At 45.8% G+C, this 26,652-nt stretch overlaps 1 protein-coding gene across 1 annotated transcript in view; it reads right to left on the reverse strand.

The window, feature by feature from the left end:
- The window catches only part of LOC139544456 (ciliary neurotrophic factor receptor subunit alpha-like), a 412,488-nt gene that overhangs the window by 236,345 nt on the left and 149,491 nt on the right, over nt 1-26,652 (reverse strand). Inside the window, exon 2 of the mRNA XM_071351570.1 lies at nt 4,190-4,271. Coding sequence (XP_071207671.1) covers nt 4,190-4,271 — 82 coding nt within the window. The remainder of the gene's footprint in view (nt 1-4,189; nt 4,272-26,652) is intronic.

The following is a 26,652-nucleotide window of genomic DNA, read 5'->3' on the forward strand; positions in this document are numbered from 1 at the left end:
GTAAATAAAAACAATATGGGGATGAGGTAGGTAGATTGGGTGTGCTATTTACAGATGGGCTATGTACAGCTGCAGCAATCAGTTAGCTGCTCAGATAGCTGATGTTTAAAGTTAGTGAGGGAAATATAAGTCTCCAGCTTCAGCGATTTTTGCAATTTGTTCCAGTCACTGGCAGCAGAGAACTGGAAGGAAAGGCGGCCAAAGGAGGTGTTGGCTTTGAGGATGATCAGTGAGATATACCTGCTAGAACGCGTGCTACGGGTGGGTGTTGTTATCGTGACAAGTGAGCTGAGATAAGGCAAAGCTTTACCTAGCAAAGACTAATAGATGACCTGGAGCCAGTGGGTTTTGCGACGAACATGTAGCGAGAGCCAGCCGACTACAGCATACAGTCGTGGCCAAACGTTTTGAGAATGAGACATATACATTTTCACAAAGTCGGCTGCTTCAGTTTGTATGACGTCAATTTGCATATACTTCAGAATGTTGTGAAGAGTGATCAGATGAATTGCAATTAATTGCAAAGTCCCTCTTTGTCATGCAAACGAACTGAATCCCCCAAAAACATTTACACTGCATTTCAGCCCTGCCACAAGCTGACATCATGTCAGTGATTCTCTCATTAACACTGGTATGAGTGTTGATGAGGACAAGGCTGGAGATCACTCTGGCATGCTGATTGAGTTCGAATAACAGACTGGAAGCTTCAAAAGGAGGGTGGTGCTTGGAATCATTGTTCTTCCTCTGTCAACCATGGTTACCTGCAAGGAAACACGCGCCGTCATCATTACTTTGCACAAAAAGGGCTTCACAGGCAAGGATATTGCTGCCAGTAAGATTGCACCTACATCAACCATTTATCGGATCATCAAGAACTTCAAGGAGAGCGGTTCAATTGTTGTGAAGAAGGCTTCAGGGCGCCCAAGAAAGTCCAGCAAGCGCCAGGACCGTCTCCTAAAGTTGATTCAGCTGCGGGATCGGGGCACCACCAGTACAGAGCTTGCTCAGGAATGGCAGCAGGCAGGTGTGGTGCATCTACACGCACAGTGAGGCGAAGACTTTTGGAGGATTGCCTGGTGTCAAGAAGGGCAGCAAAGAAGCCACTTCTCTCCAGGAAAAACATCAGGGACAGATTCTGAAAAAGGTACAGGGATTGAACTGCTGAGGACTGGGGTAAAGTCATTGTCTCTGATGAATCACCTTTCTGATTGTTTGGGGCATCCGGAAAAAAGCTTGTCCGGAGAAGACAAGGTGAGCGCTACCATCAGTCCTGTGTCATGCCAACAGCAAAGCATCCTGAGACCATTCATGTGTGGGGTTGCTTCTCAGCCAAGGGAGTGGGCTCACTCACTATTTTGCCTAAGAACACAGCCATGAATAAAGAATGGTACCAACACATCCTCCGAGAGCAACTTCTCCCAACCACCCAGGAACAATTTGGTGATGAACAATGCCTTTTGCAGCATGATGGAGCACCTTGCCATAAGGCAAAATTGATAACTAAGTGGCTCGGGGGAACATAACCTCGATTATTTGAGGCCATGGCCAGGAAACTCCTCAGACCTTAATCCCATTGAGAATTTGTGGTCAATCCTCAAGAGGCGGGTGGACAAACAAAAACCCACAAATTCTGACAAACTCCAAGCATTGATTATGCAAGAATGGGCTGCCATCAGTCAGGATGTGGCCCAGAAGTTAATTGACAGCATGCCAGGGCGGATTGCAGAGGTCTTGAAAAAAGGGTCAACACTGCAAATATTTACTATTTTCATCAAATTCATGTAATTGTCAATAAAAGCCTTTGACACTTATGAAATGCTTATAATTATACTTCAGTATTCCATAGAAACATCTGACAAAAATATCTAAAGACACTGAAGCAGCAAACTTTGTGGAAATTAATATGTGTGTCATTCTCAAAACTTTTGGCCACAACTGTACAGGTTCCAGTAATGGTTAGTGTAAGGGGCTTTGGTGACAAAACGGATGGCACTGTGATAGACTGCATACAGTTTTGCTGAGTAGAGTGTTGGAGGCTATTTTGTAAATGGCATCGCCGAAGTCGAGGATCGGTAGGATAGTCAGTTTTACTTTGGCGGCGTGAGTGAAGGAGTCTTTGTTGCAAAATAGAAAGCGGATTCTAGATTGAATTTTGCATTGGAGATGTTTAATATGAGTCTGGAAGGAGAGTTTACAATCTAGCCAGACACCTAGGTATTTGTTGTTGTCCACATATTCTAAGTCAGAACCGTCCAGAGTAGTGATGCTAGTCGGGCGTGGGGGTGCGGGCAGCGAACGGTTGAAAAGCATGCATTTAGTTTTACTTGCATTTACTTGTGACAGAGGAGAAAGTCCTCTGTTGCTCAGAGGGGAGAGAGGGGGGAGGAGAGGAATGGAGGAGGGGAGAGAGGAGGGCCTCTGAGGTCTCACCCAGCCTCCAACCCCATGGTCAGGTGACAGAGAGAGCAGGCTCTGAGAACACAATACACTATGTTCTGATCCAAATGGAGACCGAAGGACAGAACCAAAGAGAAGGGACAACAACAACACTGACAACATCAACAACAACAATGCTGACAACAACAATGACGCTGACAAGAACAACAACACTGACAACAACAACAACACTAACAACAACAACACTAACAACAACAACAACACTGACAACAACAACAACACTGACAACAACAACAATACTGAAAACAACAACAACACTGACAACAACAACAACACTGACAACAACAACAATACTGACAACAACAACAACACTGACAACAACAACACTGACAACAACAACACTAACAACAACAACAACACTGACACTGACAACAACAACACTAACAACAACACTGACAACAACAACATCACTGACAACAACAACACTGACAACAACAACACTAACAACAACAACAACACTGACACTGACAACAACAACACTAACAACAACAACACTGACAATAACAACACTAACAACAAAAACAACAACAACACTGACAACAACAACAACCCTGATAACAACACCACTGACAACAACAACAACACTGATAACAACACCACTGACAACAACACTGACAACAACAACACTGACAACAACAACATTGACCACAACAACAACACTGACAACAACAACAACACTGACAACAACACTGACAACAACAACATTGACCACAACAACAACACTGACAACAACAACAACACTGACAACAACACTGACAACAACAACATTGACCACAACAACAACACTGACAACAACAACAACACTGACAACAACACTGACAACAACAACATTGACCACAACAACAACACTGACAACAACAACAACACTGACAACAACACTGACAACAACAACACTGACACACACACCACCACTGATAACAACACCACTGACAACAACACTGACAACAACACTGACACAAACAACACCACTGACAACAACACTGACACAAACAACAACACTGACAACAACAACACTGACACAAACAACACCACTGACAACAACACTGACACAAACAACAACACTGACAACAACACCACTGACAACAACAACAACACTGACAACAACACTGACAGCAACAACACTGACACAAACAACACCACTGACAACAACAACACCACTGACAACAACAACACCACTGACAACAACAACACCACTGACAACAACACTGACAGCAACAACACTGACACAAACAACACCACTGACAACAGCACCACTGACAACAACACTGACAACAACAACACTGACAACAACAACATTGACCACAACAACAACACTGACAACAACAACAACACTGACAACAACACTGACAACAACAACATTGACCACAACAACAACACTGACAACAACAACAACACTGACAACAACAACATTGACCACAACAACAACACTGACAACAACAACAACACTGACAACAACACTGACAACAACATTAATGAGTCCATATGCAACAGGGTTGTTATATAATATATATCTCATCAATAGACAGACAGGCAGGGTAAAAGCAGTGGCATAGATAGATGGATAGATAGATAGATAGATAGATAGATAGATAGATAGATAGATAGATAGATAGATAGATAGATAGATAGATAGATAGATAGATAGATAGATAGATAGACGGGTAGATGGATAGATAGATGGGTAGATGGATAGATAGATGGGTAGTTGTAGTAGGAGTGTGTTGGTTCTTACCTGTCTGGTTGCGTCTCTGCGCGTATGCCACCACCACAGCAGCTAGCACTACACAGCACAGCAACGTTACGGTGTTGGCCATCTGGAGACAGAGACACAGAGGAGCATGTCAGAGTCCTGCTGGGTCAGGGAGGGGCGGGACTGCACGGTCAGTCTGGAGGGAGACGGTTAGCGCCTCAGAGCTGAAGGACAGGCTTTCCCCTTCTCTCTGTTTCCTTTTAATACCACTCTTTCTCTGCTTCTCTCTCTCTCACTATCTCTCTGCCTCTATCTCCCCCCTCTGCCTTGCTCACTCAACCTATCACTCTCTGCTTCTCTCTCTCTCACTTCAATTTAAATTTAAGGGGCTTTATTGGCATGGGAAACATATGTTTACATTGCCAAAGCAAGTGAAATAGATAACAATGTCTCTCTCTCTCTGTCTCTCTCTATGTCTCTCTCTCTCTCTCTCTCTCTCTCTCTCTCTCTCTCTCTCTCTGTCTCTCTCTTTCCTATCTCTCTCGCTGTCCCCGTTTGTCCGTCCTCCTTCCCATGCATTGTTCAGCTAATCTGTGGGAGGGCCATCCCCAGGCAGGGTGAGGCAGCAGCAGCTCTTAAAGGGCCAGCAGGCAGCCTGTAGGCAGTTGTAGAAAAATGACCCAATTGTCAAACGTGAGTAAAAGTAAAGATAATTTACTAGAAAATTAGTCAAGTAAAAGTGAAAGTCACCCAGTAAAATATAACTTGAGTAAAACTCTAAACGTATTTGGTTTTAAATACACTTAAGTATCAAAGTTAATGTAATTGCTAAAATATACTTAGGTATGAAAAGTAAAAGTATGATTGACCCAGTGTCGTCCCGGCATGGGTAGGCCGTCACTGTAAATACTAATTAGTTCTTAACTGACTTGCCTATTTAAAAAAGGTTAAAAAATAAATACATGTAAATGTGTGTTTAATGATTCCGCAGTGAGGATGAACACCCCACATCTCCCCACCCTACATCTCCCCACATCTACCCACATCTCCCCACCCAGCATCTCACCACCCCGCATCTCCACCCATCTCCCCTCCACCCATCTCCCCTCCCCACATCTCCCCACCCTACATCTCCCCACCCTACATATCCCCTCCCCACATCTCCCCACCCCACATCTCCCCACCCTACATCTCCCCACCCTACATATCCCCTCCCCACATCTCCCCACCCCACATCTCCTCTCCCACATAACCTCACATCTCCCCTCCCCACGTCTCCCAACCATCTCCCGACATATCCCCACATCTCCCCACCCCACATCTCCTCTCCCACATAACCTCACATCTCCCCTCCCCACGTCTCCCAACCATCTCCCGACATATCCCCACATCTCCCCACCCCACATCTCCTCTCCCACATAACCTCACATCTCCCCTCCCCACGTCTCCCAACCATCTCCCGACATATCTCCACATCTCCTCTCCCCACATCTCCCCACATCTCCTCTCCTACATATCTCCACATCTCCTCTCCCCACATCTCTCCACATCTCCCCTCCCCACATCTCCCCTCCACATCTCCTCTCCCACATAACCACACATCTCCACCCATCTCCTCTCCCACATAACCCCACACCACCACCCATCTCCCCTCCACATCTCCCCTCCCCACATCTTCCCACATCTCCCCTCCACATCTCCTCTCCCCACATCTCTCCACATCTCCCCTCCCCACATCTCTCCACATCTCCTCTCCACATCTCCCCTCCACACACCACCACCCATCTCCCTTCCACATCTCCCCTCCACACACCACCACCCATCTCCCCTCCACATCTCCCCTCCACATCTCCTCTCCCCACATCTCTCCACATCTCCCCTCCCCACATCTCTCCACATCTCCCCTCCACATCTCCCCTCCACACACCACCACCCATCTCCCCTCCACATCTCCCCTCCACACACCACCACCCATCTCCCCTCCACATCTCCCCTCCACACACCACCACCCATCTCCCCTCCACATCTCCCCTCCATATCTCCCCTCCACATCTCCTCTCCACATCTCCCCTCCACATCTCCCCTCCACATCTCCCCTCCACACACCACCACACATCTCCTCTCCACACACCACCACCCATCTCCCCTCCACATCTCCCCTCCACACACCATCACACATCTCCCCTCCACACATCTCCCCTCCACATCTCCCCTCCACATCTCCCCTCCACACACCACCACACATCTCCTCTCCACACACCACCACCCATCTCCCCTCCACATCTCCCCTCCACACACCACCACACATCTCCCCTCCACATCTCCCCTCCACACACCACCACACATCTCCCCCACACATCTCCCCTCCACATCTCCCCTCCACACACCACCACACATCTCCCCCACACATCTCCCCTCCACATCTCCCCTCCACATCTCCCCTCCACACACCACCACACATCTCCCCCACACATCTCCCCTCCATATCTCCCCTCCACACCTCCCCTCCACCCACCACCACACATCTCCCCTCCACATCTCCCCTCCACACACCACCACACATCTCCCCTCCACATCTCCCCTCCACATCTCCCCTCCACACACCACCACACATCTCCCCCACACATCTCCCCTCCACATCTCCCCTCCACACACCACCACACATCTCCCCCCACATCTCCCCTCCATATCTCCCCTCCACATCTCCCCTCCACATCTCCTCTCCACACACCACCACCCATCTCAGTTTTTATTATTATATATATATTTGTTTTATTTAACCTTTATTTAACCAGGTAGGCTAGTTGAGAACAAGTTCTCATTTGCAACTGCGACTTGGCCAAGATAAAGCATAGCAGTGTGAACAGACAACAACACAGAGTTACACATGGAGTAAACAATAAACAAGTCAATAACATAGTAGGAAAAAAAAAAGGAAAAAAAGAGAATCTATATACAATGTGTGCAAAAGGCATGAGGAGGTAGGCAATAAATAGGCCATAGGAGCGAATAACTACAATTTAGCAGATTAACACTGGGGTGATAAATCATCAGATGATCATGTGCAAATAGAGATACTGGTGTGCAAAAGAGCAGAAAAGTAAATAAATGAAAACAGTATGGGGATGAGGTAGGTAGATTGGGTGGGCTATATACCGATGGACTATGTACAGCTGCAGCAATCGGTTAGCTGCTCAGATAGCAGATGTTTAAAGTTGTTGAGGGAGATAAAAGTCTCCAACTTCAGAGATTTTTGCAATTCGTTCCAGTCGCAGGCAGCAGAGAACTGTAAGGAAAGGCGGCCAAATGAGGTTTTGGCTTTAGGAATGATCAGTGAGATACACCTGCTGGAGCGCGTACTACGGGTGGGTGTTGCCATCGTGACCAGTGAACTGAGATAAGGCGGCGCTTTACCTAGCATAGCCTTGTAGATGACCTGGAGCCAGTGAGTCTGACGACGAACATGCAGCGAGGGCCAGCCGACTAGAGCATACAGGTCGCAGTGGTGGGTGGTATAAGGTGCTTTAGTAACAAAACGGATGGCACTGTGATAAACTGCATCCAGTTTGCTGAGTAGAGTATTGGAAGCTATTTTGTAGATGACATCGCCGAAGTCGAGGATCGGTAGGATAGTCAGTTTTACTAGGGTAAGTTTGGCGGCGTGAGTGAACAAGGCTTTGTTGCGAAATAGAAAGCCGACTCTCGATTTGATTTTGGATTGGAGATGTTTGATATGAGTCTGGAAGGAGAGTTTGCAGTCTAGCCAGACACCTAGGTACTTATAGATGTCCACATATTCTAGGTCGGAACCATCCAGAGTGGTGATGCTAGTCGGGCGTGCGGGTGCAGGCAGCGACCGGTTGAAAAGCATGCATTTGGTTTTACTAGCGTTTAAGAGCAGTTGGAGGCCACGGAAGGAGTGTTGTATGGCATTGAAGCTCGTTTGGAGGTTAGATAGCACAGTGTCCAAGGAAGGGCCAGAAGTATACAGAATGGTGTCGTCTGCGTAGAGGTGGATCAGGGAATCGCCCGCAGCAAGAGCAACATCATTGATATATACAGAGAAAAGAGTCGGCCCGAGAATTGAACCCTGTGGTACCCCCATAGAGACTGCCAGAGGACCGGACAACATGCCCTCCGATTTGACACACTGAACTCTGTCTGCGAAGTAGTTGGTGAACCAGGCAAGGCAGTCATTAGAAAAACCGAGGCTACTGAGTCTGCCGATAAGAATATGGTGATTGACAGAGTCGAAAGCCTTGGCCAGGTCGATGAAGACGGTTGCACAGTACTGTCTTTTATCGATGGCGGTTATGATATCGTTTAGTACCTTGAGCGTGGCTGAGGTGCACCCGTGACCGGCTCGGAAACCGGATTGCACAGCGGAGAAGGTACGGTGGGATTCGAGATGGTCAGTGATCTGTTTGTTGACTTGGCTTTCGAAGACCTTAGATAGGCAGGGCAGGATGGATATAGGTCTGTAACAGTTTGGGTCCAGGGTGTCTCCCCCTTTGAAGAGGGGGATGACCGCGGCAGCTTTCCAATCCTTGGGGATCTCAGATGATACGAAGGAGAGGTTGAAAAGGCTGGAGATAGGGGGTGCGACAATGGCGGCGGAGAGTTTCAGAAATAGAGGGTCCAGATTGTCAAGCCCAGCTGATTTGTATGGGTCCAGGTTTTCCAGCTCTTTCAGAACATCTGCTATCTGGATTTGGGTGAAGGAGAAGCTGGGGAGGCTTGGGCGAGTAGCAGCGGGGGGGGCGGAGCTGTTGGCCAGGGTTGGAGTAGCCAGGAGGAAGGCATGGCCAGCCATTGAGAAATGCTTGTTGAAGTCTTCGATTATCACGGATTTATCGGTGGTGACCGTGTTACCTAGCCTCAGTGCAGTGGGCAGCTGGGAGGAGGTGCTCTTGTTCTCCGTGGACTTTACAGTGTCCCAGAACTTTTTGGAGTTAGAGCTACAGGATGCAAATTTCTGCTTGAAAAAGCTGGCCTTTGCTTTCCTGACTGACTGCGTGTAGTGATTCCTGACTTCCCTGAACAGTTGCATATCGCGGGGACTATTCGATGCTATTGCAGTTCGCCACAGGATGTTTTTGTGCTGGTCGAGGGCAGTCAGGTCTGGAGTGAACCAAGGGCTATATCTGTTTTTAGTTCTGCATTTTTTGAACGGAGCATGCTTGTCTAAGATGGTGAGGAAGTTACTTTTAAAGAATGACCAGGCATCCTCAACTGACGGGATGAGGTCAATATCCTTCCAGGATACCCGGGCCAGGTCGATTAGAAAGGCCTGCTCGCAGAAGTGTTTTAGGGAGCGTTTGACAGTGATGAGGGGTGGTCGTTTGACCGCGGACCCGTAGCGGATACAGGCAATGAGGCAGTGATCGCTGAGATCCTGATTGAAGACAGCAGAGGTGTATTTGGAGGGCAAGTTGGTCAGGATAATGTCTATTAGGGTGCCCATGTTTACGGATTTAGGGTTGTACCTGGTGGGTTCCTTGATGATTTGTGTGAGATTGAGGGCATCTAGCTTAGATTGTAGGACTGCCGGGGTGTTAAGCATATCCCAGTTTAGGTCACCTAACAGAACAAACTCTGAAGCTAGATGGGGGGCGATCAATTCACAGATGGTGTCCAGGGCACAGCTGGGAGCTGAGGGGGGTCGGTAGCAGGCGGCAACAGTGAGAGACTTATTTCTGGAGAGATTCATTTTTAAAATTAGAAGTTCGAACTGTTTGGGCATAGACCTGGAAAGTATGACAGAACTTTGCAGGCTATCTCTGCAGTAGATTGCAACTCCTCCCCCTTTGGCAGTTCTATCTTGACGGAAAGTGTTATAGTTGGGTATGGAAATCTCAGAATTTTTGGTGGCCTTCCTAAGCCAGGATTCAGACACGGCAAGGACATCAGGGTTGGCAGAGTGTGCTAAAGCAGTGAGTAAAACAATCTTAGGGAGGAGGCTTCTGATGTTGACATGCATGAAACCAAGGCTTTTTCGATCACAGAAGTCTGGGTGCCTGGGGACATGCAGGGCCTGGGTTTACCTCCACATCACCCGAGGAACAGAGGAGTAGTAGGATGAGGGTGCGGCTAAAGGCTATCAAAACTGGTCGCCTAGAGCGTTGGGGACAAGGAATAAAAGGAGCAGATTTATGGGCGTGGTAGAATATATTCAGGGCATAATGTGCAGACAGGGGTATGGTGGGGTGCGGGTACAGCGGAGGTAAGCCCAGGCACTGGGTGATGATAAGAGAGGTTGTATCTCTGGACATGCTGGTTATAATGGGTGAGGTCACCGCATGTGTGGGAGGTGGGACAAAGGAGGTATCAGAGGTATTAGGAGTGGAACTACGGGCTCCATTGTGAACTGAAACAATGATAACTAACCCGAACAACAGTTTACAAGGCATATTGATATTCGAGAGAGACATATAGTAAGGTATAAAGTAATCGCAGGTCTTGATTGGGAGAGCTAGGTAAAACAACAGGTGAGACAACAGCAGCTAGTCAGCTAACACAACAACAGCACGTAAAATGGCGATGACTAGGCAGAGAGGGTCGGATTAACTACACACAGAGCCTGAGTTCGCAGCTGGGCCGACAGATAAACACAAATAAACAGAATGGAGTACCGGGATTAATGGACAGTCCAGCAGGCATCAGCTATGTAGCCAAGTGATCATAGTGTCCAGGGGGGAGCAGTGGATGGAGCAGGGAAGCCGTCACCACGCTAGCACGCGACGTTTAAAGTTAGTAGCCCGGGGGTGGTCTGCCCAGACGGAGGCCGGTTGAGGGCACAGCGGATGGGGTATTCGTCGGCAGACCAGACGTGGTGGTGCGGCGGGGCGCCGTGTCGACAGAGAATCCAAGCCAGATGGCGAAAGAGGTATTGTAGAATTTTGTTTGCTAACTGGTGCTAGCTTCGTGGCAGTGGCGTTAGGGGATAGCTTCGGTACTGGGTGCCACGGAGGGTGCAAGCTAGCTGTGAGCTAGCTGTGAGGATCAGAAGTAGTGGCTCAGGGATTACGGCAGGAATCCGGCGTTGTTGTGGAGAGACAGTCCGATGCTGGTAGATTGGCGAGTAATATCCAAGCTAAGAACAGGGCTGGTGTCTGTGCAGAAGGTAAAAATGACTAAATAGCTTGTAGCTGATTAGCTGGTTAGCTACTGGAGGTTCTTGAATGTGTTCCAAAGTTAAAAATAATAAGGATTCCGTATATCGTTGGGTGAGGCAGGTTACCGGAAGGTATAATCGAATTAAAAATCGATAAGAGATAGATTTTTTTTTTTTTATATATACAAAAAATACGAAAAATACAAAAGTACACAGGAGGACGGACTAAACACGCCTACACTGCCACGCCATCTTGGATCAATATTACAAGGACATAGTCTGGAAATGTGTGTTTGAAGACAGAACGCACCTGCTAAATTTGGTTTCCTATTGAACATGCTTGTTTCCGTATGAAATATTAGAGTTTGAAGACATTTTAGGGTACCTGAGGATTAAATAGAAACATATTTTGACTTGTTGAAACAAAGTTTAGGGGTAGAATTTCAGATTCCTATCTCTGCATTTTGAACGAGTGGATTAGTCAAATCGATGGCGCCAACTAAACTGACTTTTGGGATATAAAAAAGTATTTTATCTAACAAAACAACACTACATGTTATAGCTGGGACACATTGGATGACAAATCAGAGGAAGTTTTTCAAAGTATGTGAATATTTAATCGCTATTTGTGAATTTATGAAACCTGTGCCGGTGGAAAAATATTTGATGTGGGGCGCCGTCCTCAAACAATCACATAGCATTCTTTCGCTGTAATGGCTACTGTAAATCGGACAGTGCAAATAGATTAACAATAATTTAAGCTTTCAACTGATATAAGACACTATGTACCTAAAAGTTGAATATACAGCATTTTTATGATTATTTATTTGAATTGCCCCCTCCAGTTTCACCGGAAGATGTCCCACTAGCGGGACGCCTAGCCCAACCAGGATAAAGACACAGCTCTTACATAAAGACACAGCTCTCTCATAAAGGCACAGCTCTTACATAAAGACACAGCAATCTCACATAAAGACACAGCTCTTACATAAAGACACAGCTCTCACATAAAGACACAGCTCTCACATAAAGACACAGCTCTCACTTACTTACATAAAGACACAGCTCTTACATAAAGACACAGCTCTCACATAAAGACACAGCTCTCACATAAAGACACAGTTCTCACTTACTTACATAAAGACACAGCTTTCACATTAAGACACAGCTCTCTCACAAAGACACAGCTCTCATATGAAGACACAGCTCTCTCATAAAGACACAGCTCTCACAAGAAGACACAGCTCCTACATAAAGACACATCTATCTCATAAAGACACATCTATCTCATAAAGACACAGCTCTCACATAAAGACACAGCTCTCACATAAAGACACAGCTCTCACATAAAGACACGCTTTGAAAGAACGAGTAACAACATCCTATCTGAAGGTCTAAGTATCAATCTGTTGTTTTTCCAACTGGTGGGAGGTTGTACAACATTAAATAACCATTTTATTTTCCATTTTAAGTTTCTTTATTGTATATTTAGATGACATTTAGTAAAAGCAAAATGAATTGCTTGTCCCCAGTGAATAAACACAAAACAGAGAGAGAACGTAAATATTTGTAAGAATAATAGAGCTGTGTCTCTCTGACTGATGTTCAACCATGACTCCTAGTTTTCCATTACAATGAGTTATACACGGCTGAGATGTCCACACCATACATACAGAACTGTAGCTAAGGATGAACAAAACCATAGCTGGGTTGACTGTGGACCTGGTCTTACACTGAGTGGACAAAACATTAAGAACACCTTCCCATGACTGAGTTGCACCCCCTTTTGTCATCAGAACAGCCTCAATTCATCAGGGCATGGACTGTACAAGGTGTCGAAAGCGTTCCACAGGGATGCTGGCCAATGTTGACTAAAAATGCTTCCCACAGTTGTGTCAAGTTGGCTGGACGTCCTTTGGGTGGTGGACCATTCTTGATACACACAGGAAACTGTTGAGCGTGAAAAACCCAGCAGCTTTGCAGTTCTTGATACACTCAAACCGATGCGTCTGGCACCTACTACCATACCCTGTTCAAAGGCACTTAAACATTTTGTCTTGCCCGTTCACCCTCTGAATTACACATACACAATCCGTGTCTCAATTGTCTCAAGGATTAAAAATCCTTATTTAACCTGACTCCTCCTCTTCATCTACACTGATTGAAGTGAATTTAAGGGATCATAGGTTTCACCTGGATTCACCTGGTCAGTCTATGTCATGGAAAGAGCAGGTGTTCCTAATGTTTTGTCCGCTCAGTGTCTATACAACGAAGTAACATGTTGTTTTTGATATTGAGATGAACATGGCTGCAGTGGCCCCTTAAAGGAGCTCTCCCTCAACGTAACAGCTGTGAAGTTATTCCATCCTCTCTTCTTCTCTTTAGGTTGTAACATCGCCATTCCTTTCCTTGCAGTATTCAGTGACACTCAACATGTATTGTTGGTCGTTGTTTGGTTTTAATCCTCAATTCCCACATGTTCCCATTATTTGATAAATGATAAACCTTTGGTTCAAGTGGTCAGGCTATTCGTGATGTCAGGGGAAGTGGTGATGGTATGAGAGCAGCAGCCTGAGAGCAGAGTTAAAACGACACGTTGTTTCCTACTCACAGACAGGTGTCGACCTGGTTATTATTATTATTATATTATATTATTTCCAGTGTAATAGTGTTTCTAAAGGTGTAGACCTGGTTATTATTATTATTATATTATATTATTTCCAGTGTAATAGTGTTTCTAAAGGTGTCGACCTGGTTATTTCCAGTGTCATAGTGTTTCTCTAAATGACTTTTGTTTTCTCCATAATGTGTTGAAGAGCCTCCATCTACTAATGCTGACCATGTGGTCCACATCAGCAGTGTGGCTGGTTTGTGGTTTTACTCATTTATTACGTCACTTTGTTTTAATCAATAATATCATCTTCCTGTGTTTCTACCTCTTGTTTCTGATTGGCTGTCTGGTGCATCTCTCTGATTGGTGTGTTTCAGGTGGAGTTGTCAGACAGTACGGCCCACACCATAACGGATGGTGCTTCTCTCTGATTGGTGTGTTTCAGGTGGAGATGTCAGACAGTCCGGCCCACACCATAACGGATGGTGCTTCTCTCTGATTGGTCTGTTTCAGGTGGAGTTGTCAGACAGTCCGGCCCACACCATAACGGATGGTGCTTCTCTCTGATTGGTGTGTTCCAGGTGGAGATGTCAGACAGTCCGGCCCACACCATAACGGATGGTGCTTCTTGTCGGACAACAAAACGACACTAAGCAGTTTAAAGGCCCAGTGCAGTCAAAAACATGATTTCCTGAGTTTTATATATATTTCCACACTGTGAAATTGTGAAAATTATGATAATTCCCTTTTAGTATAAGAGCTGTTTGAAAAAGAGACCTGAAAGTTCCGCCTGTTTTGGTGGGAGTGTTCCGTGGTGACATCATGTTGTATTTATTATGGATCCCAATTGCCTTCATTTTGTCAGAGGAAGAGTAGCTGCTTCCTCGGGAATCCATAGTAAATAGAATGCAAATATTATTCTGGAGTCCAGCAAAATTAAGGCAGAAATAAAAAATGTAAAAACATTACAATACATTCACAGACTGTGTGCCCTCAGGCCCCTACTCCACCACTACCACATATCTACAGTACTAAATCCATGCGCATATGCGTGTGTCTGTACCTGTGTGTGTCTCTTCACAGTCCCAGCTGTTCCATAAGGTGTATTTTTATCTGTTTTTTAAATCTAATTCTACTGCTGCATCAGTTACCTGATGTGGAATAGAGTTCCATGTAGTCATGGCTCTATGTAGTACTGTGTGCCTCCCATAGTCTGTTCTGGACTTGGGGACTGTGAAGAGACCTCTTGTGGAAAGTCTTGTGGGGTATGCATGGGTGTCTGAGCTGTGTGCCAGTAGTTTAGATTGACAGCTTGGTACATTCAACATGTCAATACCTCTCACAAATACAAGTAGTGATGAAGTCAATCTCTCCTCCACTTTGAGCCAGGAGAGATTGACATGCATATTATTAATATTAGCTCTCTGTGTACATCCGAGGGCCAGCTGTGCTGCCCTGTTCTGAGCCAATTGCAATTTTCCTAAGTCCTTTTTTGTGGCACCTGACCACACGACTGAACAGTAGTCCAGGTGCGACAAAACTAGGGTCTGTAGGGGCTTTACTGTTCTTGGGTAGCAGAATGACTTTAGCTTCCCTCCAGGCCTGAGGACACACACTCTCTAGGAGGCTTAAATTGAAGATGTGGCAAATAGGAGTGGCAATACAGTCTGCAATTAACCTCAGTAATTTTCCATCCAGATTGTCAGACCCCTGTGGCTTGTCATTGTTGATAGACAACAATATATTTTTCACCTCTTCCACACTGACTTTACGGAACTCACAATTACTACGCTTGCCTTCCATAATTGGGTCAGATATCATTGGATGTGTAGTGCCAGTGTTTGTTGCTGGCATGTAATTTCTAGATATGCTAATCTTGCCAATGAAAAAATCATTAAAGTAGTTGGCAATATCAGTTAGTTCTGTGATAAATGAGCCATCTGATTCAATCAATGATGGAGCGGAGTTATCCTTTTTCCCCAAAATGTTAAAAGCTTTTAACGATAATTCTTTATATTATTTATCTTTGTTTCATAGTGAAGTTTCTTCTTCTTTTTCATTCAGTTTAGTCCCTTGATTTCTCAAGTTGCAGTACTTTACGTTTGCCAATCGGTGGTGCAGCCAGACTTATTTGCCTTTCCTTTCGCCTCATCCCTCTCAACCATAAAATGTTTAAATTCCTCATAAATCCACAGGGATTTAACAGTTTTTACAGTCATTTTCTTAATGGGTTTATGCTTATTAGTAACTGGAATAAGCAATTTCATAAATGCGTCAAGTGCAGCGTCTGGTTGCTCCTCATTACACACCACAGACCAACAAATATTCTTTACATCATCAAAATATGAATCCCTACAAAACGTATTGCTTGACCTCTTATATACTATATTAGGCCCAGCCTTTGGAACTTTGGTATTCATAGATATGGCTACTATATTGTAATCACTACATCGAATGGATCTGAACACTGCTTTAAAGCAAATATCTGCAGCATTTGTAAAGATGTGATCAATACATGTTGATGATTTCATTCCTGTGCTGTTTGTAACTACTCTGATAATCTGAACCAGGTTGCAGGTACAGGTTACAGTTTGAAGCTTTCTCTTGAGTGGGCAGCTTGATGAAAGCCAGTCAATATTTAAAATCACCTAGAAAATATACCTATCTGTTAATATCACATATATTATCAAGCATTTCACATCCAGATACGGACTGTTAGCACTTCATGGTCTATAGCAGCTTCCCACAAGAATGGTGACATCACCAGGCGGTAAATTAGTTAATTGGACCAATAAGAAAGAGAGTTCCAAACCTCTCAGCCAACAACAGCTAGTTTTTACCTCTTCAGTCCTCACTCAGACCACCCCCAGACATTACTAGCTAAATTATTGCTTGAGAAGTTGCTCTTTGCTAAGAAGCTATTTTTGTTTCTTTTTGACCATTTAAATTGAAAACAATCACTGTAAGGTACTTATTTGTTGCAGAAAATGATTTGATATTGAACTAAAAATGACTGCATTGGACCTTTAAAGAGATAGAGATGAAATGTTGTTCTGACCTTTCTTGAATGTCTCGTTTCTGAGCTGTTTTTGTAAAAGCTCGTGTTGTGATGTTAACCGGGGACCTCGTGGTGTGATGTTACCATGGTAATGACAGAGATATAGTATTTCAAAATATAAATTATAAGTACAAATATTTACTTCTTTTTTAGATTGATGTTTGGCAGATACTACTGATTCAAACTACTTCCAGTTATCACTACCGGTACCATAATACTATAATGATAGGGTCTCATCCAGTCTGCAGAAGGAACTGTCTCTATATAAAACAGACCAGGTGTACCGGCTTTCTAATGCCTGCATCTACTATGGTCCGTTTGGCCTGAGTTATGTTCCAAATGGTTCCCTATGCCCTATATGGTGACCTACTGCCTCTGGATCCCCGTTAGTTCCTGCCAAGGCAGCAGCTACTCTTCCTGGGGTTTATTATGGATCCCCATTAGTTCCTGCCAAGGCAGCAGCTACTCTTCCTGGGGTTTATTATGGATCCCCATTAGTTCCTGCCAAGGCAGCAGCTACTCTTCCTGGGGTTTATTATGGATCCCCATTAGTTCCTGCCAAGGCAGCAGCTACTCTTCCTGGGGTTTATTATGGATCCCCATTAGTTCCTGCCAAGGCAGCAGCTACTCTTCCTGGGGTTTATTATGGATCCCCATTAGTTCCTGTCAAGGCAGCAGCTACTCTTCCTGGGGTTTATTATGGATCCCCATTAGTTCCTGCCAAGGCAGCAGCTACTCTTCCTGGGGTTTATTATGGATCCCCATTAGTTCCTGCCAAGGCAGCAGCTACTCTTCCTGGGGTTTATTATGGATCCCCATTAGTTCCTGTCAAGGCAGCAGCTACTCTTCCTGGGGTTTATTATGGATCCCCATTAGTTCCTGCCAAGGCAGCAGCTACTCTTCCTGGGGTTTATTATGGATCCCCATTAGTTCCTGCCAAGGCAGCAGCTACTCTTCCTGGGGTTTATTATGGATCCCCATTAGTTCCTGCCAAGGCAGCAGCTACTCTTCCTGGGGTTTATTATGGATCCCCATTAGTTCCTGCCAAGGCAGCAGCTACTCTTCCTGGGGTTTATTATGGATCCCCATTAGTTCCTGCCAAGGCAGCAGCTACTCTTCCTGGGGTTTATTATGGATCCCCATTAGTTCCTGCCAAGGCAGCAGCTACTCTTCCTGGGGTTTATTATGGATCCCCACCAGTTCCTGCCAAGGCAGCAGCTACTCTTCCTGGGGTTTATTATGGATCCCCATTAGTTCCTGCCAAGGCAGCAGCTACTCTTCCTGGGGTTTATTATGGATCCCCATTAGTTCCTGTCAAGGCAGCAGCTACTCTTCCTGGGGTTTATTATGGATCCTCATTAGTTCCTGCCAAGGCAGCAGCTACTCTTCCTGGGGTTTATTATGGATCCTCATTAGTTCCTGCCAAGGCAGCAGCTACTCTTCCTGGGGTTTATTATGGATCCCCATTAGTTCCTGTCAAGGCAGCAGCTACTCTTCCTGGGGTTTATTATGGATCCTCATTAGTTCCTGCCAAGGCAGCAGCTACTCTTCCTGGGGTTTATTATGGATCCTCATTAGTTCCTGCCAAGGCAGCAGCTACTCTTCCTGGGGTTTATTATGGATCCCCATTAGTTCCTGCCAAGGCAGCAGCTACTCTTCCTGGGGTTTATTATGGATCCCCATTAGTTCCTGCCAAGGCAGCAGCTACTCTTCCTGGGGTTTATTATGGATCCCCATTAGTTCCTGCCAAGGCAGCAGCTACTCTTCCTGGGGTTTATTATGGATCCCCATTAGTTCCTGTCAAGGCAGCAGCTACTCTTCCTGGGGTTTATTATGGATCCCCATTAGTTCCTGTCAAGGCAGCAGCTACTCTTCCTGGGGTTTATTATGGATCCTCATTAGTTCCTGCCAAGGCAGCAGCTACTCTTCCTGGGGTTTATTATGGATCCCCATTAGTTCCTGCCAAATCAGCAGCTACTCTTCCTGGGGTTTATTATGGATCCCCATTAGTTCCTGTCAAGGCAGCAGCTACTCTTCCTGGGGTTTATTATGGATCCCCATTAGTTCCTGCCAAGGCAGCAGCTACTCTTCCTGGGGTTTATTATGGATCACATTAGTTCCTGTCAAGGCAGCAGCTACTCTTCCTGGGGTTTATTATGGATCCTCATTAGTTCCTGCCAAGGCAGCAGCTACTCTTCCTGGGGTTTATTATGGATCCTCATTAGTTCCTGCCAAGGCAGCAGCTACTCTTCCTGGGGTTTATTATGGATCCCCATTAGTTCCTGCCAAGGCAGCTGCTACTCTTCCTGGCGTCTAGCAAAATTAAAGCAGTTATATACAATCTAAAAATGTACCTGACATAACACTTTCCACAATACATTAAGTGTGTTACCTCAGACCTCTACTACCACATATCTACAATACATTAAGTGTGTTACCTCAGACCATTACTCTACTACCACATATCTACAATACATTAAGTGTGTTACCTCAGACCACTACTCTACTACCACATATCTACAATACATTAAGTGTGTTACCTCAGACCACTACTCTACTACCACATATCTACAATACATTAAGTGTGTTACCTCAGACCACTACTCTACTACCACATATCTACAATACATTAAGTGTGTTACCTCAGACCACTACTACCACATATCTACAATACATTAAGTGTGTTACCTCAGACCACTACTCTACTACCACATATCTACAATACATTAAGTGTGTTACCTCAGACCTCTACTACCACATATCTACAATACATTAAGTGTGTTACCTCAGACCACTACTCTACTACCACATATCTACAATACATTAAGTGTGTTACCTCAGACCACTACTCTACTACCACATATCTACAATACATTAAGTGTGTTACCTCAGACCACTACTACCACATATCTAAAATACATTAAGTGTGTTACCTCAGACCACTACTCTACTACCACATATCTACAATACATTAAGTGTGTTACCTCAGACCACAGAGTGTCATGGTGATTTATTTAATGTAGAAGAAGTGGCTCTTTAAAATGTTATATGCCCCCTTCTTCCCCACTTAGTGCACTGCTTTTGACCAGGACCTATAGGGTGTAGTGCACTGCTTTTGACCAGGACCTATAGGGTGTAGTGCACTACCTTTGACCAGGACCTATAGGGTGTAGTGCACTACCTTTGACCAGGGCCTATAGGGTGTAGTGCACTACCTTTGACCAGGGCCTTTACGGTGTAGTGCACTACCTTTGACCAGGGCCTATAGGGTGTAGTGCACTACCTTTGACCAGGGCCTATAGGGTGTAGTGCACTACCTTTGACCAGGGCCTATAGGGTGTAGTGCACTTTATAGGGAACAGGGTGCCATTTAGGAGACATTCTCTCTCTCTCTCTCTCTCTCTCTCTCTCTCTCTCTCTCTCTCTCTCTCTCTCTCTCTCTCTCTCTCGCTCTCTCTCTCTCTCTCTCTCTCGCTCTCTCTCGCTCTCTCTCGCTCTCTCTCGCTCTCTCTCGCTCTCTCGCTCTCTCGCTCTCGCTCTCTGTCTCACTCTCTGTCTCTCTCGCTCGCTCTCTGTCTCTCTCTCTGTCTCTCTCGCTCTCTGTCTCTCTCTCTGTCTCTCTCTCTGTCTCTCTCTCTGTCTCTCTCTCTGTCTCTCTCTCTGTCTCTCTCTCTGTCTCTGTCTCTCTCTCTGTCTCTCTCTCTGTCTCTGTCTCTCTGTCTCTGTCTCTCTGTCTCTGTCTCTCTGTCTTCCTCTCTCTCGCTCTGTCTCTCTGTCTCTCTGTCAAGCTATACGACGTGACATTTATCCCATCATAGCAGGAACAATCCCCTAGATATGTGACAGCTGAGGATCTGTCACATAATGCAGGCTCAGAGTTATCTCCTTCTCAATATAATATCTCCACTAAGAATCTTCGTCCTCATCCATATATTTATTAATTCCTTATGTCTCCTAGATACTGAATAGGTCAAATCAAATCAAAGTTTATTTGTCACGTGCGCCGAATACAACAGGTATTTCACCTTACAGTGAAATGCTGACTTACAGGCTCTAACCAATAGTGCAAAAAAGGTATTAGGTGAACAATATGTAAGTAAAGAAATAAAACAACAGTAAAAAGACAGGCTATATACAGTAGTGATGCTATAAAAGTAGCAAAGCTACATACAGACACTGGTTAGTCAGGCTGATTGAGGTAGTATGTACATGTAGACATGGTTAAAGTGACTATGCATATATGATGAACAGAGAGTAGCAGTAGCGTAAAAGAGGGGTTGGCTGGTGGTGGGACACAATGCAGATAGCCCGGTTAGCCAATGTGCGGGAGCACTGGTTGGTCGGTCCAATTGAGGTAGTATGTACATGAATGTATAGTTAAAGTGACTATGCATATATGATAAACAGAGAGTAGCAGCAGCGTAAAAATAGTGGTTGGGGGGGGGCACACAATGCAAATAGTCCAGGTAGCCATTTGGTTACCTGTTCAGGAGTCTAATGTCTTGGGGGTAAAAGCTGTTGAGAAGCCTTTTTGTCCTAGACCTGGTACTCCGGTACCGCTTGCCGTGCGGTAGCAGAGAGAACAGTCTATGACTGGGGTGGCTGGGGTCTTTGACAATTTTTAGGGCCTTCCTCTGACACCGCCTGTTGTAGAGGTCCTGGAGGGCAGGCACCTTAGCCCCAGTGATGTACTGGGACTTACGCACTACCCTCTGTAGTGCCTTGCAGTCAGACGCCAAGCAATTGCCGTACCAGGCAGTGATGCAACCGGCCAGGATGCTCTCGATGTTGCAGCTGTAGAACCTTCTGAGGATCTGAGGACCCATGCCAAATCTTTTTAGTTTCATGAGGGGGAAAAGGCTTTGTCGTGCCCTCTTCACAACTGTCTTGGTTAGTTTGGACCATTCTAGTTTGTTGTTGATGTGGACACCAAGGAACTTGAAGATCTCAACCTGCTCCAATACAGCCCCGTCAATGAGAATGGGGGCGTGCTCGATCCTCCGTTTCCTGTAGTCCACAATCATCTCCTTAGTCTTGGTTACGTTGAGGGATAGGTTGTTATTCTGGCACCATATGGCCAGGTCTCTGACTTCCTCCCTATAGGCTGTCTCGTCGTTGTCGGTGATCAGGCCTAACACTGTTGTGTCATCTGCAAACTTATTGATGGTGTTGGAGTCGTGCCTGGCCATGCAGTCGTTGGTGAACAGGGAATACAGGAGGGGACTGAGCACACACCCCTGGGCCCCCGTGTTGAGGATCAGCGTGGCAGATGTGGTGTTGCCTACACTTAACACCTGGGGGGGGGGTCAGGAAGTTCAGGATCCAGTTGCAGAGGGAGGTGTTTAGTCCCAGAGTCCTTAGCTTAGTGATGAGCTTTGAAGGCACTATGGTGTTGAACGCTGAGCTGTAGTCAATGAACAGCATTCTCACATAAGCGTTCCTGTTGTCCAGGTGGGAAAGGGCAGTGTGGAGTGCAATAGAGATTGCATCATCTGTGGATTTGTTTGGGCGGTATGCAAATTGGAGTGGGTCTAGGGTTTCTGGGATAATGGTGTTGATGTGAGCCATTACCAACCTTTCAAAGCACTTCATGGCTACGGACGTGAGTGCTACGGGTCTGTAGTCATTTAGGCAGCTTACCTTAGTATTCCTGGGCACAGGGACTATGGTGGTCTGCTTGAAACATGTTGGTATTACAGACTCAATCAGGGACATGTTGAAAATGTCAGTGAAGACACCTAACAGTTGGTCAGCACATGCCCGGAGCACACTCCCTGGTAATCCGTCTGGCCCTGCGGCCTTGTGAATGTTGACCTGTTTAATGGTCTTACTCACGTCGACTACGGAGAGCGTGATCACACAGTCGTCCGGAACAGCTGATGCTCTCATGCATGCCTCAGTGTTGCTTGCCTCAAAGCGATCATAGAAGTGATATAGCTCGTCTGGTAGGCTAGTGTCACTGGGCAGCTCGCGGCTGTGCTTCCCTTTGTAGTCTGTAATAGTTTTCAAGCCCTGCCACATCCGACGAGCATCGGAGCCGGTGTAGTATGATTCAATCTTATCCCTGTATTGACGCTTTGCCTGTTTGATGGTTTGTCGCAGGGCATAGCGGGATTTCTTGTAAGCTTCCGGGTTAGAGTCCCGCACCTTGAAGCGGCAGCTCTACCCTTTAGCTCAGTGTGAATGTTGCCTGTAATCCATGGCTTCTGGTTGGGGTACGTACGTACAGTCACTGTGGGGACGACGTCCTCAATGCACTTATTGATGAAGCCAGTGACTGATGTGGTGTACTCCTCAATGCCAATCGGAAGAATCCCAGAACATATTCCAGTCTGTGATAGCAAAACAGTCCTGTAGTTTAGCATCTGCTTCATCTGACCACTTTTTAATAGACCGAGTCACTGTTGCTTCCTGCTTTAGTTTTTGCTTGTAAGCAGGAATCAGGAGGATAGAATTGTGGTCAGATTTACCAAATGGAGGGTGAGGGAGCGCTGTATATGTGTGTGGAGTAAAGGTGGTCTAGAGTTTTTTTCCTCTGGTTGCACTGTTAACATGTTGATGGATATTTGGTAGAACTGATTTAAGTTTCCCTGCATTAAAGTCTCCGGCCACTAGGAGCGCCGCCTCTGGCTGGGTGGTTTGCTGTTTGCTTATTCCCGTATACAGCTGACTGAGTGTGGTCTTAGTGCCAGCATCTGTCTGCGGTGGTAAATAAACAGCCACGAAAAGTATAGCTGAAAACTCTCTAGGCAAGTAGTGGCCTGCAATTTATCACAATATACTCTACTTCAGGCGAGCAAAATCTAGAGACTTCCTTAGATTTCGTCCACCAGCAAGTGTGTTTCACCCTGCTGGAAATCCCATTGAATCCTTCAGGGAGATGTTTTGGTATGGTGCATCACATAATGCAAGGGAGGATGGGAAGATGAGAGGAAGGGAGGACGGGAAGAGAAGAGAATGAGAGGGGGAGAGGATGGGAGGAGGAGAGGAGGAGCGGATGGGAGGAGGAGAGGAGGAGAGTTGAAGAGTTGGAGAGGCGAGAGGAGGAGAGGAGGAGAGGAGGGAGATGAAGAAAGGATCAGATGAGGAGAGGAAGAAAGAATGGGAGGAGGAGAAGAGAAGAGGAGGAGAGGATGGGAGGAGGAGAGGATGGGAGGAGGAGTGGAGGAGTGGAGGAGAGGAAAAGAGGAGGAGTGGAGGAGAGGAGGAGAGGATGGGAGGAAGAGAGGAGGAGAGGAGGAGAGGAGGAGTGGAGGAGAGGATGGGAGGAGGAGAGGAGGAGAGGAGAGTGGAGGAGTGGAGGAGAGGATGGGAGGAGGAGAGGAGGAGAGTGGAGGAGTGGAGGAGAGGATGGGAGGAGGAGAGGAGGAGAGGAGGAGAGGAGGAGAGGATGAGAGGAGGAGAGGAGGAGAGGAGGAGAGGATGTGGGAGGAGGAGTGGAGGAGTGGAGGAGTGGTGGAGAGGAGGAGAGGAGGAGTGGAGGAGTGGAGGAGAGGAGGAGAGGATGTGGGAGGAGGAGTGGAGGAGTGGAGGAGTGGTGGAGAGGAGGAGAGGAGGAGTGGAGGAGTGGAGGAGAGGAGGAGAGGATGTGGGAGGAGGAGTGGAGGAGTGGAGGAGTGGTGGAGAGGAGGAGAGGAGGAGTGGAGGAGTGGAGGAGTGGAGGAGAGGAGGAGAGGATGTGGGAGGAGGAGTGGAGGAGTGGTGGAGAGGAGGAGTGGAGGAGAGGAGGAGAGGAGGAGTGGAGGAGAGGAGGAGAGGAGGAGAGGAGGAGAGGATGTGGGAGGAGAGTGGAGGAGTGGAGGAGTGGAGGATTGGAGGGAGGCGTATCCACTGACAATCCATTTTTCCCCCGTCTGCACATCTCTGATACGGGTTCATGCTGCCTTCCTATCTTCAACTGTCAGAAACAAGACACATCATGGATGTTAATATCTACAGGGTGGCTGTGTGTTAGGACAAGTAACCTTGTCCGAGCCAGAATGGGCCTCCTGTTTCTGTAGTGAGACAGCTTGATGTACAGTACAACCCCTGGACAGGACACTAGTCTGTCTCCTGTTTCTGTAGTGAGACAGCTTGGTGTACCAGTACACCCCCTGGACAGGACACTAGTCTATCTCCTGTTTCTGTAGTGAGACAGCTTGATGTACAGTACACCCCCTGGACAGGACACTAGTCTGTCTCCTGTTTCTGTAGTGAGACAGCTTGATGTACAGTACACCCCCTGGACAGGACACTAGTCTACCTGAAGTTTCTGTAGTGAGACAGCTTGATGTACAAATCAAATCAAATGTATTTATAAAGCCTTTTTTACATCGGCCAATGTCACAAAGTGCTGTACAGAAACCCAGCCTAAAACCCCAAACAGCAAGAAATGCAGATGTAGAAGCACAGTGGCTAGGAAAAACTCCCTAGAAAGGCCAAAACCTAGGAAGAAACCTAGAGAGGAACCAGGCTATGAGGGGTGGCCAGTCCTCTTCTGGCCGGGTGGAGATTATAACAGAACATGGCCAAGATGTTCAAATGTTCATAGATGACCAGCAGGGTCAAATAATAATAATACTGGTTGGTAGGTGATCAAATTACTTATGTCATGCAATACAATCCAAATAATTACTTAAAAATCATACAATGTGATTTTCTTGATTTTTGTTTTAGATTCCGTCTCTCACAGTTGAAGTGTACCTATGATAAAAATTACAGACCTCTACATGCTTTGTAAGTAGGAAAACCTGCAAAATCGGCAGTGTATCAAATACTTGTTCTCCCCACTGTATGTATTGTGTAACATGAGGTCCAATGAGTGTCATCTGATGAAGATCATCAAAGGTTAGTGATTCATTTTATCTCTATTTATGCCTTTTGTGACTCCTGTCTTTGGCTGGAAAAATGGCTGTGTTTTTCTGTGATTTTGCGGTGACCTAACATAATCGTTTGTGGTGCTTTAGCTGTAAAGCCTTTTTGAAATCGGACACTTTGGTGGATAGAAAACACAAGTTTCTAAAACTGTTTGAATGATGTCTGTGAGTATAACAGAACTCATATGGCAGGCAAACACCTGAGTGTTTTCTATCCAAATATGCACATCCTAGGATCTGAGCCTGAGTAGGAGGCAGTTTACTCTGGGCACGCTTTTCATCCGGACGTGAAAATACTGCCCCCTACCCCAAAGAAGTTAAGCCATTCTGCCACAACTTTGGAAGTATGCCTGGGGTCATTGTCCATTGTCCATTGTCCAAGACTGATGTCTTGAGTTGTTGCTTTAAGGACAACAAAGTCAAGGTATTGGAGTGGCCATCACAAAGCCCTGACCTCAATTCCATAGAATATTTTTGGGCATAACTGAAAAAGCGTGTAAGAGCAAGGAGGCCTAAAAACCCGACTCAGTTACACCAGCTCTGTCAGGAGGAATGGGCCAAAATTCACCCAACTTATTGTGGGAAGCTTGTGGAAGGCTACCAAGACGTTTGACCAAGATAAACAGTTTAAAGGCAATGCTACCAAATACTAATTGAGTGTATGTAAACTTCTGACCCACTGGGAATGTGATGAAAGAAATAAAAGCTGAAATAAATAATTCTCTATGCAATTATTCTGACTTTTCACATTCATAAAATAAAGTGGCGATCCTAACGGACCTAAGACAGGGAATTTTTCCTAGGATTAAATGTCAGGAATTTTTTTAAACTGTATTTGGCTAAGGTGTATGTAAACTTCCCATCAAG

This window comes from Salvelinus alpinus, chromosome 18 (genome assembly GCF_045679555.1).
Source record: "Salvelinus alpinus chromosome 18, SLU_Salpinus.1, whole genome shotgun sequence".
NCBI classification, from domain to species: domain Eukaryota; kingdom Metazoa; phylum Chordata; class Actinopteri; order Salmoniformes; family Salmonidae; genus Salvelinus; species Salvelinus alpinus.